We start from the raw sequence: 14132 nt of genomic DNA, 5'->3' as shown, positions 1-14132 counted from the left end.
AAGGCAACATACTCCCTCCCACCCAGGTTCCTGTCAGTTTCACCTGGGAAAGCATCTACTCGCTTAACTGGCCTCAACAGCCCCGTGGGGTGCACAGCAAGCGTACCCAAACTTGTCCCAAAGATGCTCCACAGGCAAGACACAGGCACTGTGGCAGGTACAACCAAGCCACCTGGAATGCTACAGAGCATGCAGCCCCCATGAGCAGCAGCCGTGCTTTAAATAGATGTAAAGAGACACCCGTGGAGCTCAGAATTACTGAGGCAAAAGGTTTCCCAGAGAGCTTGTGACATAAATCACAGTTCCCAGTGCCCAGACAAAGGCACCGTCATGGCATCAGGCAGACAAGGAACATCCATCTGAGCATGCTCACTGTACTGCTGTGAAAGCCAAGGAGTGCCAGGCTTTGGAGCCCACTGTGTCCACAATGCCAGGCCCTTCTGCCCCGCTGACCCCTAGTTCACACCAGAGGCAGAGGGGCAGCCCCAGAGCAGGTGCAGGTAGAGGCTGGAAGCCAGGGTTCAGTCCTAAAGGTGCAGAGACAGAGTAAGAACCAGATGTGGAGCAAGGGACTCCCGATAGAGCAGGGAGACCCAAGAATGTGGATCCAGCTGTGATCTGGGATAGAGGCTTTACTGAATTTCTCCTCAAATTCATGGCTCTGAGATGAGATCCAAATCCCTTTTCCACATCTTTCAAGAGCACATTTCCGGTTCATCACAAAAGAGAATGTTGAGGCCATAAAGAGACTAGGAGGGCCTTAAGCCCTAGCCTAAGGCAGACATGACCTGGGAACCACTTGGGACCGAGTGGTCAGCTGTATTTGTCCCCTGGTGTCACTGACCCTCTCCACAGCCCTTTGCAGTCCGTCCCTTCCTGGTGCTCTTTCTCTGAACCAGCCCTGTTTCAAGGGAGCCAAGGTACGCTACCCGAGGAGGGCGTCAGCCACCTGCGGGGGGGGGGGGGGGGGGATGTAGGGGGTGTTAGGAGTAATTGAGCTGCGGGCCTACCAGTGACCCCAGAAGTGTAAAGACTGGACCAGCCATGAGTTCCCCTGCTTTGTTGACTGTTCTGCCTGCCCACCGCGCCTCTCATGTGTTCATTTAACAACCACGCTTAAGGGCAAGAGAGATGGCTGAGAGGTTAAAAGCATGTGCTACTCTTGCAGAGGACCTGAGTTCAGTTGCCAGTATCCACATCAGGCAGTTCACAACCTCTTGTAACTCCAGATGTGGGGGGGGGAGGATCCTATACCTCTAAACTCCTCAGACATTTGCACATGCACACACACCCACACACACACACACACACACATTTTTGTTGTTGTTGTTGTTGTTGTTGTTGTTTTTGAGACAGGATTTCTCTGTGTAGTTTTGGTGCCTGTCCTGGAACTAGCTCTGTAAACCAGGCTGGCCTCGAACTCACAGAGATCCGCCTGGCTCTGCCTCCTGAGTGCTGAGATTGAAGACATGAGCCACCACTGCTTGGCACATACACACATTTACATAATTCAAAATAACAATAGATTTTAAAACATGCTTAAGAGTCCTGGCTGAAGTTCCATTGGGAACAGGAGCACACAGACTTTTGCCCCTGTGGGTAGCCGGACTTGGGGGTAAGACAATCACACACACTGAGACCTGTCACAGAACCACTTGACCTTTGCAAGTGTCAAATTGGGTCTTGGCCTTGGCTGGCTGTGTGTATTTGGTTTGTTGTTGTTGTTGTTGTTGTTTGTTTGTTTGTTTGTTTCATATCTGCAATAAAAATCTGTCTGAAGCAACTTAAAAAACAGAGGTCTAGCCAGTCAGTGCTGGCGCAAGCCTTTAATCCCAACACTCAGCACTCAGGAGGCAAGGGCAAGCAGATCTTTGTGGGTTCAAGGCCAGCCTGATTTACAGAGCGAGTTCTAGTACAGCCAGGACCATTACACAGAGAAACCCTGTCTTAAAAACCAAAAAGAGGGGTGGGGGGTAATGTTGGCTCATTATTTGTGGGTACAGAGTTTCATGATAGGGACTCCACAGCATCAGGAGTGTGGTGCATCTGGTCACAGTGCACCCACAGTCAGGAAGCAGACAGAACTAGGTGCTGATGCTTAGAGCTGATTCTGCACGGTCCCTGGCCCACAGGAGAGCTGTCCACATTTAGGGTGTGTCTTCCCATCTGATTTGACCCCACCTGGAAACTCCTTCACTGGCATATCCTGAGATTTGTGTCTTAGATGATTCTAGATCCTGTCAATGTGACAATCTTAATTAACCATCAGAAACCCCAGGCATACAGATGAGCAAGCCCAGATCTGAGGACCAAAGCCTAGGGGATGGCATTACAGACAGCAGGCACAGGACAGGCAGACGCCCTGTGACAGAGCAAGCATGGAATGCATGCCTCCTGGAAAAATGACTGCCATGGTAGAGAGGAAACCACAAGCCCCCACACCCACACCTACCCATGCCGAAACAGCTGAGCAGGCGCCTGCCTTATCAAAGGCCTGGGCCCTTTGCCTAAGGACAATAGAAATCCAGTTCATCATTTTAAATGAAGGAGGTGACATTAACAAAATCTGCGTGTTGAAATGAATCTACTTGAGTGTGAAGAAGAAACTGGAGGAGAGAGCAGAGGGGACACGCTGGCTGCTGGGAAGATTCAGATGAGGGAGACAGATAGCCGGAAGTGCGAAGGAAGATTCCAGAAACATCTGCAGTGTTCAGGTCTTGCCTCACTCCTGGACGCTGACACTGTTGGAACCATAGCCGCCTGATTGCTTGTTTTGTGCCAAATTGCAGAATTAGGCAAAGTGACTTCAGCCACTCGCTGCAATTCCACCAGATTTGAGCAGGAGATGGCGGAACTGTGGTCAAAATGCAGGCCCGGTTTCCCTGGCTGCCCGGTTGTTTCCCTGGCTGCCCGCTGCGCAGCGGTGTCTCCAGGGGCGGAGGGACCGGAGCCGTCAGGAAGCTTTCCTCTGTTTTCCTACCCTTCCTTTATTTCTCCATCTACATATAAAGCAATGTGCCTGTGTGATTTTTCCCCTTAATTTTCTTTCTGCCGCCTCATTAGCTGAAGAGCGTGCGCTTGGACACTAATGACATCAACGTGTCAGAGTAATGTGGCAGCCGCCTCTCGGCAGACAGCAAGGAGGCAGCGGAGATTTTTAAACTGTGTTGGCGTAAAAATAATGAAGGCAGCCAGCTGCCTGGCAAACACGAGGGGCACGGAGCTGAGGGGCTGGGGAGGGGCGGGGAGCCCCAGAGAGGTGGAACAGAGGGAGAGACAGAAAATGAATTCCTGGAGACAGGCAATAAGACTTTGTCACAGTCTATGACCCCGGGTGGGGGAGGGGTTGGCTCTAGGGGAGGGCAGCTCTTTCTTACCCTGGGTGGGGGAGGTCTGCCTAGCATGCCGTCCCTGGGAGCCATTTAACGTGGGGTTTTGTTTTGTTTTGTTTTGTTTCTGCAGAGAAGAAGCGGGTCTGGGGTGGGGGAGGGGGTAGCATGGCCTTCGGAAACAGAAAGTCCCAGAGAGCACCTGGGAAGCAGGAGACTGTCTGGGGGCTAGCTTCCCCCAGCAGAGGAGAGGATAAATGAATGAGAGGTGATGGCCCAGGACTGGGGACACCAGAAATATCAACAAGTAAAGAGCCTCTTGGAAGGGACAAGGACACACCTAGCTAGAGGAGGTAGAGAGGTGGGTGCTCCTGGGTCAGAGCCCCCCAGCTGCCACTCACTCTGTCCTGCCCCCTTTTCTGAAAATGGCCTCAGCTTGACTTGGGGATGGTCATTTCATTGGAAGAAATGGATCAGCAATAGTCATTCTTACGATACAATGTGCGGATGGACACGTGCCCTAGAAGCCCCTCTTCCGCTCTGAGGACTCGGCAAAGAGCAGGACCATGACTTCCTCACGTGTTGACAGACTTTGCACCGGTCCTCGCCTTTATCAGAAAAGAATAAAGAGGAGCTGGTGTGGTGGCTCAGTACTAGGAAGGATTACTCTGTAGTCACGAGGACCTGAGTTTGAGTCTTCAGAACCTACATAAAAATAGCAAGACACAGCTGCATGCATGCCTGTAACCCCAGCACTGGGGGCGGGAGGGAAGCAAGCAGTCCCCTAGACCACCCTAGCTAGCCAACCCAACCCGCACTGCAAGCGCCCCAGTTTAGTGCGACCATGTCTCAAGGCAGTAACTCAAAATCCAACAGAGGAAGACGCTGAGGGTGCTATGCTGGCCTCTGCATGCACAGGCACAGGCCTGGACACTCGTGTGCACGTGTGCACAAGCCACACACACACACGAATAAAAACTTGGTGGGTTTCCCAAGGTCAGGAGACAGCAAACAGAGAAAAAGTAGGGCATCTGAGACATGGAGAAGAAATGTGTGTCTCAGAAGATAATCTAGAAGAGCTGCGAGCTGGGTGAAGACATAGCCTCTGGGGACTGTGAAGACAGACAGGCTAAGAGAAATCAACAGGGGGACATGAAGAGAAACAAGGGTGCCAGACAGACTACAGCCCGGGTGCTGCTCACACTGGCTGTGCGTTCTCCAGTTCCCTCCCTCCCTGCCGCTCCTGATTCTGCGCTGTATCCTGAGTGGCCAGAGAGAGGGTCTAGCCAGTCTGTGCTCAGGGACTCCATGCATGATTTGAGCATGGTGGAAAAAGAAGCAGGTTTCCTCCCCTCTTACTTACCTACTGCACCCAAATCCATGCCATCTTGTCTCCTTCTGACTCAGCAACCACTTCCCTGGACCCAGACCTCACCCACCACCACCCCCCAGTCGCTGCTGGCTTGACGTGGTGCCAGGCTCCCTGCATAGTCATGGTCTCTGGACTTTAACAATGTCACCTCAACCAGTTCCGTCCCTGAGGCACATAAGGTGGGCGAAGAGAAAGAGACAGTGGCAGGCACAAAGGTCAGAGTGTGATGGTGACGTTATTCAAGACGAGTCTAGGAAAGAGGATTAGGAACCATGGCCAAAGACTTAATAGAATAAAACTCAGCTGCATTCAAAGTCTTAACTTTTAATTTGGGGTTAATTGAGTGTTCTTGACAAGTAAATGACAGAAAACATACCTTTGACATTCTAGCAAAACTGTTCTTAAGATACTTGGAAAAATCTTACTAGCTATACAATCAGGAAACGGATCATTTCTAAGGGTATAAAATACAGGCTGGATTCAGATTTCTTGGCTACAATATCAGCAGAAGACAATGAACTACCCTCTACGTATGTTTTGAGACAAGGTCTCATGTAGTCAAGACTGACCTTGAACTTCCTGCATAGTTAAGGATGACTTTGAACTTCTGATCATCCTCCCTTCACCTCAGAAGAGCTGGGGACACAAAAGCAGGCCACCACCCCAGAGTTTTATAAGGAGCTGTGAGCTGAACTCGAGGCTTCCTGGATGCTAGGCAAGAACTCTACCAAACTGAGCTACATCCTCAGCCCTCATTAACATATTTTCTCAGTTGAAGAATAGCACTTATTGGGGGTGAAGAAACACACACACACACACACACACACACACACACACACACACACAGCAGACACACAGAGGAAAAGACTCTCTGCAAAACAGAGGGGCCTAGGGAAGCTGAAAAATATCCCTTAACATATTTTTAAAGGAAAAGTTTGGAAACTAGAATATTAGTCTGAACCAAGAACCCTTCACTTGACACCAAATGAAAGAAGATATTTTCAGATTTGAACAGCTCAGAAAACATATCTTTGATCCTTTTTTAAGAACAAGAAAGTAGTAAGTATTTCTATTCAATTATTTATTCAACAGATATACATACGAGCACCAGTCAGAACCAGCACGATGCTAGGTGCTTTGGATAAATGGGTGAGCAGATCAGAGAACGCCATACTCCCTCAAGAAGTCTGCAGCCAAATAGGGCAGAAAGATACTATCATCCATGAGCATAACCAACCAATGACAGGAGAAGGCCAAGGAGATGTTAGCCTGTGCACCACAGAGAGTGTCTCCTCAGAATAGTGTCATGAATCAGGAAATTGCAGAGCACTACAGAGGGATCACACACACCATCATGAATGTGAAGCAGGTGAGGGAAAGAATGTTGTCAAAAGCAAAAATTAAGTGAGGCACAGTGGTACACACCTGTAATCCTGAATTTGAGAAACTGAGGCAAGAGATTGTCAGCTGGAGATCAGCCTAGGATAGACAGCAAGACTCTCTCCGAAAACAAAAGGGGGGAAATTGGGAGAATTTCATGGGCCAGCAAGATGCCTCAGCAGATAAGGGCACTTACTGACAAGGCTGGTGACCCGAGTTCAATCCCTGAGACACGTAAAGTGGGAAGAGAAAACTGACTTCCGGCAAGTTGTCTTCTGACCTCTGCCCACATGCACTGGCACATATATACCCACATACATGCACAAATAAATAAATGCAGGTACTTTTAATTAAGAAAATCATATAATATTTTAAATAATAGTCCTCAGCCTCAGAGTCACTGACAAGGGTGATACTAGCTGAAGCTGGACAGACAGGTATTGGCAAATGCCCCCGAAGAAGTGTCTTCTGTATGAGGCTGTGCCCACCGATCTTGGGCCAGCATGTGGCTCTGCAGACCCTTCCCTTGGGACTTCCTGGCTTTACTTTATTGTTATTAGGGTTGGCACAAATGCCTTCATTTTTACCCTGATGTTTTTCTTGGGGGAGAGAAGCAGAGTGGAGCATATGGCAGTGAGTTCAGAGTGGGGAGTTAAGGTTGGTGGCCTTTGAACAAAAACTTCAAAGAAATGAGGAAGTCATCTGTACAGAGGTCTGGGGATGAGCATGCGCAGTCAGTCTGTGGCCTGAGGCTGGAGAGGCCTGAGCAGCACGTAGAATAGCAGGGGACCACGGTGGTGGATGAAGGTGTTCGGAGGTGATGAGGGTGGATGGGAGGCTGGATAGGGCTCTAAGGGACACTGCTGTGACTTTGGCCGTTGGTGATATCCACAGAGCAGTGGCTTCACTTGACCAATGTTTCATCAGACACCCCTCCCCCACTGCCATGAGGAAGAGAATAGAAGACACGTTGGAATCCTGACACAGTGACCCACATGAGGCACACCACTTAGGCTAGGGTGACACTGATTCAGGATGGCCCTCGAAGGCAGAGCTGTGGGAGCTTCTTCACAGACCTCATGTTGGGAATGAAAGAGATGGAAACCAAAGATGCCCCCAGGCTTCCAGCCTGAGAGTCGGAAGGACAGATGTTCCAGCTAAGAGGAGTGAGCTAAGGTGGCCAAGGCCACAGGTGTGTGGCCCGGGAGCTAAGAATTCAATGCACCCAGTCTAGGACAGGACAAAGGGGAGATCTGAAGGAAGCCATTGGAGAGTCAAGCCCAGAATTCCAGAGATTCCAATAGCCTTGGAGACCAGTGGCATGGGGATGGTACCGGAAGCCGAGAAACCGGATGAGAGACAAGGGAGAAGAGATAGGCACAGAAATGAACGGAGGGACATCCCTCTATGGAAAAAAAAAAAAAAAAAGGAGATGAGAAAACAGCCCAGAAGACTAAGGAAGAACCACAGAGAGGATGAAAAACATGATTTTCTTTCCCTGCCATCTGCCGCCCTGAGTGTGGACCACTAAGGGCCACCTCTCCTGGACTCATGGAAACACAGTCTCTCTGCTGAACGCTCCTCACACCTCTAAATGGAGCCAACCCCACTTCTGCTCCACTCAGATACCCCTGCGCCTGGGTCATGGAGTGGGGCTCTTCATAGTGCACAGTGATGCCCTGTAGCTGTGCCCTGCCTGTGGCCTTGCACATCTCTTCACTAAATTTCTCTCAAATGGAGATTGTTTGCCAAGAAGACATAGGTGATTGTGATCCCAGAAAAGTTAAAATAAGATATGCTAATAACCAGAGAAGAATTTGAAAACATGAAATTGTCGCCTGCAACTAAGAACTAAACTTCAGTGATGCCAAAGCTGGCACCAGTGTAGGTCGGCAGCACAGCCTGTCCTGGCGTGAGGCCTGGGTTTGACTCCTAAAAAAAAATACTTTAAAAAGGGCCAGGCATCATAGTGAACGCCTTTAACCCCAGCACTCGGGAGGCAGAGACAGGCGGATCTCTGTGAGTTCGAGGCCAGACAGCCAGGGCTACACAGAGAAACCTTGTCTCAGAAAACCAAACCAAACAAAACAAAACAAAAAGCTTGAAGTGTCTTCTCAAGTCCAATAATTGTCTACTTTTTAAATTCTTCACAATAACTAAGGGGATTGAAAATTAAGGTTTTAAGAAGTTAACAGAAGGGCTGGAGAGATGGCTCAGCCATTAAGAGTACTGGCTGCTCTTTCAGAGGACCCAGGGTCAATTCCCAGCACCCACATGGCGGCTCATAGTTATCTATAACTCTAGTTCCAGAGGACCCTACACCCTCACATGACATGCATATAGGTAAAACACTAATATGTATTAAATAAATAAATAAACCATTTTTAGACTATTTATCAGAAACTCCAGATATAGAGGCTTACATAATGAGATGCTACCTGCAAAAACAAACAAAAATTAGGAATAAGATAATTACGCCAACTATCAGTGTTGTTTGCACTAAACATCAGACTGTAGCCGATGTAGTAAGATTTTTTTTACTGTAAGAAATATGAATATGAAAGATGAAAGAAGAGCAGCTGTAAAAATGCTTATCTACCCAGAAAATAATACTTGTTATTCTTCAAGAGGACCCAAGTTCTATTCCCAGCACCCATATTAGGCTCCTCACAACACTTGTAACTCCAGCTCCAGGTGATCAGACACATTCTTCTGGTTTCCTCAAACTCCAACATGGGGTACATAAACTCATCCAAATACATACACATATACATAAGGAAAAATAAATGTTTTTTGAGACAGAGTCTCATTATGTAGCCCTGGCTATCCTGACACTCACTCTGTAGACCAGGCTGGCCTAGAACTCATAGAGATCTGCCTGCCTCTGCTTCTCACGTGCTGGAATTAAAGGTGTGTGCCACGCTGCCCAGCCAAAAAATGCACATACTCCCACACAGACACAGACACACAGTCTGTAGCTGGAAGTTTTCCTGTATCCCACCAGGTCCAACAGCCGCTCAGACCCAAATAAACATACAGAGGCTTATATTAATTACGAACTGTATGGCCATGGCTTCTTGCCAGCTAGCTCTTATAACTAAATTCAGCCCATTTCTATTAATCTATGTTTCACAGTATGTCCCATGGCCTTTCCTGTGTATCATTACATGCTGTTCCCTGGACAGCAGGATGGCATCTCTCTGCCTCTCCTTTCTCCTTTCACTGTCTCCCTTGGATTTTCCTGCCTGGCTCCATCCTGCCCTGCCATAGGCCAAATGGCTTTATTTATCAACCAATCAGAGCAACATATATTCACAGCTTACAGAAAGACATCCCACAGCAACAGTCAAAATAAAACTAAATATTTAAACGTAAATAAAAGAATATTTTTTCTGTGGGAATTGTGAAATGAAATGCAAAGGGCATTCCACACCAAGTAGCAAGGCAACAGAAAAACAATTCTTCCCCTTGCCATTCTTTTCTGGCACTAAAAACTTGCAGTGGAAAATTGGGAACACAATCCTCAGGCCTGTCGCTTGCTCTGAGCAGCTCGGCAAAGGCAGGGGGCTGTCACCCATCGGCATTCCCCAGCCCACCCCTGCCCCTAAACCTGAATATTAAGCCCCAGCCCTGACTGCACAGGGAGTGATCCAGAGATGTGGGCTTCCTGGAAGAGCCCCTGCCTCCCGGAGGGTTCACTCAGCTGAAAACACTCCTGTTCTGGGATCGTTTCCCGCTGTGTGGTGTAACTTGGTCCTTTGAGGACACAGCCAGGGAGCGGCAGACATGAAATGCAAAAACTTGCCTGCATCTCCAGCCTCTCTCCCCTTGAACCCCAAGCCCATCACCCTGCATCCTGTTCCCCACTTCCCCCCAGGTGCTGAGGACCTGTGCACAGGTGCCTGCTGTCATTGAAGTTCTGTTCAACTCCTACACTAAGCTCCGAGTTTCTGACTCTTGGCAGGAGGTGATTCCAGAAGAAGTATACCAGGTGAGGAGTTGCCTCAATCTCAATCCCTTTCCCTGACGCTCCAGAACTCAGTCCCTCTCACTTCTCTGTCTGGAGTTTTACACCCAAACCCAGGAAGTAAAAGATGTAAAGGAAGAAAGACAGGGAAGCTGGGTGGTGATCAGAGGGCACTGCCCTATAGAGTCAACCAACCATAGGTCCAAAATATTGGGTGTACATTGGATTCCCCCCCCAAAAAAAAACTACACAGACCTTCATCACTTGTCATTATTCTCGGAACATCACAACATACAACAACCCCCCTAGGCAGCATTTTCATTGTTGCATTATGGGTAATCTCAAGGTGATTGAGAGTAAACGGGAGGGTTGTGTATGTTTCGAGCAAACATGAGGCTGCTTTGCTTTTAAGAGACTTGCCCATCGTGAACTTTGGTGTCCTCAGAGGTTGTAGAGCCAGACCTCTGTGGACACCAAGGGACAAGTGTGAAGTGCTATGGGACATGAGGAATAAACAGCCACCTCTCGATGGTCTAAAGAGTGCTGGGGCTCGGGGAGCCAGCATGCAAGGAAGGAAGGAGGCGCCTTTTCCAGGAATGCCCCCCGGCCATGTGTAGGAGATGCAGATTATGACATGTGACCTGCACTCCACTGTGAGCACTGCATACATCCACACATGACAGGGTCCACAGGCAACCGCTGATCACACAGAGCGGGGGACACTGCCTTCCAGAAGCACCCAGAGAACATTCTCTGGGGTCTCACTGCACATGTTGGTGAGTGCCTTACAAAGCCATGAGCCATGGGCTTTGGTGTGGCTCCAGAGAGACAGCATGCTTGTCCCATTTCAGATTGATGGGACCACCCCTAGAGCTACAGGGTTGCTGTGCCAGGGGCAGGGAAGAAAGGGCTTGGAGGAAACATCCCCAACAGTGTCCCTCAGACACAATGAGCGCTTCACTTTGGGAAAACGTGTCCACTCTCTGAGTGGAGGCCAGGTCTCAGGTGACAGCGCTGCTACTCTGCTGTCTGCCTGGCGTCTGAGTCGCAGGATGGCGCGAGCCGAAGGTGCTCTGGCCAGGAAGAATGTCTGTTAGCTCGGGACCCTGCCTCACTCTTCCTCCCCTTTCCTTCCAGAAGCACGAGCCGTTCTACAGGTCTCTCTTCGCCTTGGCGCACACCCCGCGCAGCCTGCAGCACCTTTGCCGCTGTGCCATCCGAAGGCTCTTGGGCAAGAAGTGTTTTCTCCTTGTGCCCCAGCTACCCCTCCCTGAGACCCTGCAAATGTATCTGCTTCTGGAGCCAGAGGGTGTTCTGCGTTGAAACCACAGCCTTGGAGCTCAGGTTCTTCTCTGCATCTTTGTCTGTCTGCAGACAGTCTGTGAGGAAGCACCCTGGGGTGCACATCCAGCACCCTCCATCTCCCAGCTGACCAGGGGAGGCACAGACCCACAAGCCTCCAGGTCACGTGAAATGGAGTTGGAAATAAAAACCCTCTCTGTTGTTGGAGCTGGAGAGATGACTCAGCAGCGAAGAGATTCTGTCTGTGCTTGCAGAGGACCTGGGTTCAATTCCCAGCACTCACCTGGTTGCTCACAACTATCCATAACTCTAGTTCCAGGGGATCTAGGGCCCTCTTCTGACCTCCAGAGGCATGCATGCACAGATATGCATTCAGGCAAAACATTCACACAAAGTCAATAAACGTTTCAAAAAAATTTTTTTAGGAAATGTTGTCTCTTGTTGCTTGTGAGGAGCGCATGGTCAGTGGCATGGTAGATGCAGTCAGAAAGTACCCGATACCAAAGTCAAGACTAAGAGATGTGAGTGGTTTCCAAGGTGTAGCTCTGGCCCCTTGTGGGTCAGCAGCATGGCACATCCTCCCTGGGCTTGTAGGAAAGGCTGCCCACCCTCCTGGAGCCAAGCCAACTGGTGGGGAGCTGTGCCCAGAACATAACAGCCCACCCCACCCCCAGGAGGACACCTGCTCCAGGGTGAGGCTTACCTTCTCAGTCCCATTGTGCTTGCAAACACATGAGAACCCAGTACTCTCAGGACATGGAGGATGGTAAGCCAGATCTTTATCATTTAGAAGTCTTCTGCCTCTTACCAGATCAGCCTTTGTTGATCTCACTCTAGGAAACGATGGCAGAAGTCAGATGCCAGGAAAAGTACATGGACTGAGAAGTGCCTAAGCTCGGCCTAAGAGTCACACAGTAAGAGATGTCCAAACATCAAGGCCTGCACTCACTCACTCGGCTCTTCATTCTGATGCTTCACAGGGGCCTTGCTGACCCCAAGGGGACTACCCCACCCAAGACAAGCCAGTCCTCAGAGAGAGAAAGAGACTCTCTGCTGATCATGCTTGTCCTGTTCAAGCTAGCCATCCCGAAGCCCACATGTGGCCATGGCCTTTCTTAGACTGACTCTTAGGACCTCTGCTCTGCCCTGTCCTCTCCATGACCAGCAGCCAGACACCGAAAAGAGATGCTGGCCAGGCAGCCGTGGTGCACTCAGGATCCGGCAGGCAGCGGTAGGAGAATCTCTGAGTTCAAGGCCAGCCTGGTCTACAGAGTACAGAGTGAGTTGCAGGACAGCCAGGGCTACACAGAGAAACCCTGTCTCAAGGAAAAAAAAAAAAAGGAAGGAAAGGGAGGGAGGGAGGGAGGGAGGGAGGAAAGGAAGGAAAGGAAAGGAAAGGAATGATCTGCCCAGGAAGGAGATGCAACTATGGTAAGTAACAGACCAAGGCCTGTTTGTCCTTCCTTGCCCACCCCCACCCCTCACCCCCTGACCGAGACTAAGGCCTCCTGGGTGGTCCCCGCAACATGACGAACCCCTCCTCTGAATGAAGGCTGAACTGTCCACTCAGAGGCAATGATGGCCTTGTCTTGTTTCTCCCTCTCTGTCTGTTAGAAGTCTGTCTGTCTGTCTGTCTGTCTGTCTCTCTCTCTCTCTCTCTCTCCTTCTCTCTCTTTTTCATGCTGGGGATGGAACCCAGGACCTCTCATGCCCTCAGCAAGGGCTCTACCACTGAACCACACCTCAGCCAGCATTTTAAAGCAAAGACTCTTCATGGCCATCTTCTAAAGATAAGCAGAGTGACCCCTTTTCTTTCTCATTCCAGATAAAATGAGATACTGCAAGGTAGACTGCAGAGAGCGTCAGACACACACTCCTGTTGTTACAATGTGGGAAGGGAGTTCAAACCCCAGCCGACACCCACAATATGCGATAGCTCAGTAAAGCCCACGCTGAAAGTGAAAAACAGGGACCAAGCAGGCTCCACCTGTTGAGGGTAGCCATCACTGAGGAGACAGCATGGATGAGCGGTCACATGGTGGGCAGTCACATGTCCTCACGGTGGCTCTTCCAAGGGAGTGGCAAGGCTGCACAGTCCAGCTCCTTTGGATGACCCATCCTCATGCTGCCCGTGGAGAAGGCAACTGGCCTGTCCAACCAAAGGGCGAATAAACAGGGCTTCAAGACTGTAGCCCGGGCAGATGGCTCTCCACCAGTCCTCCGACCTGGATTTCAGAAGTTCCCACTGTGCGTGAAAAAAGGAAAACTCTAACAAAGGCAAGATTGCAGGAAAGTTCTGGGCACAATGGAGGGGGAGTAATATAACCTCTCCAAGGAAGGGCCATCCATTGGCAGCTAGAAGTAGGTTCTAGAAAGTAGTTCTAGAAAGACCTGGGGACAGGCAGACCAGGAGACCTTGGTCTGTGCCTCCACGGAATCTGAACTTCATGGAACAGACAAGAGGAACCGGAGAAGAGGTGAGGAATTGCAGTCCTGAGGGGAACCGGGGAGGCTGCCTTGCCCTGGAATGGAATGCAGTACACTAGATAGTGGTGAACAGCCCCTGGTGACAGCCATAGTGGAGGGATTCTGAGCCAGACACCCTCACAAGCAACAAGAACAGTTATTTCAAAGAAGTCAACTGCAGTTTGCTTATGTGCATCCCCCTAACTAGGTTAGAGATGGTGAGATGGTCAGTGCAGGGTTAGAATCTGGCAGTCTGCAGTGTTCTGAGTGTTTGAATTTCTCCACTCATCTGTGACACTTCACTGCTGGTCCTAAG

The 14132-nt window shown here is 49.8% G+C and overlaps 1 protein-coding gene across 2 annotated transcripts in view; it reads left to right on the top strand.

The window, feature by feature from the left end:
- Asb18 (ankyrin repeat and SOCS box containing 18) overlaps positions 1-11591 on the top strand; it is a 60360-nt gene extending 48769 nt beyond the window's left edge. For both annotated transcript variants that reach the window (XM_036173299.1, XM_036173298.1), the window contains 2 exons: positions 9959-10072; positions 11186-11591. In XM_036173299.1, the coding sequence (XP_036029192.1) occupies positions 9959-10072; positions 11186-11371 (300 nt within the window). In that variant the 3' untranslated portion in view covers positions 11372-11591. The remainder of the gene's footprint in view (positions 1-9958; positions 10073-11185) is intronic.
- Positions 11592-14132: the final 2541 nt, after the last annotated feature.

The sequence above is a fragment of the Onychomys torridus genome, chromosome 23, assembly GCF_903995425.1.
Source record: "Onychomys torridus chromosome 23, mOncTor1.1, whole genome shotgun sequence".
In the NCBI taxonomy this organism is placed as follows: Eukaryota; Metazoa; Chordata; class Mammalia; order Rodentia; family Cricetidae; genus Onychomys; species Onychomys torridus.
Note: the sequence above shows the minus strand (reverse complement) of the source record. Positions and strands in the feature narration are given on the sequence as shown.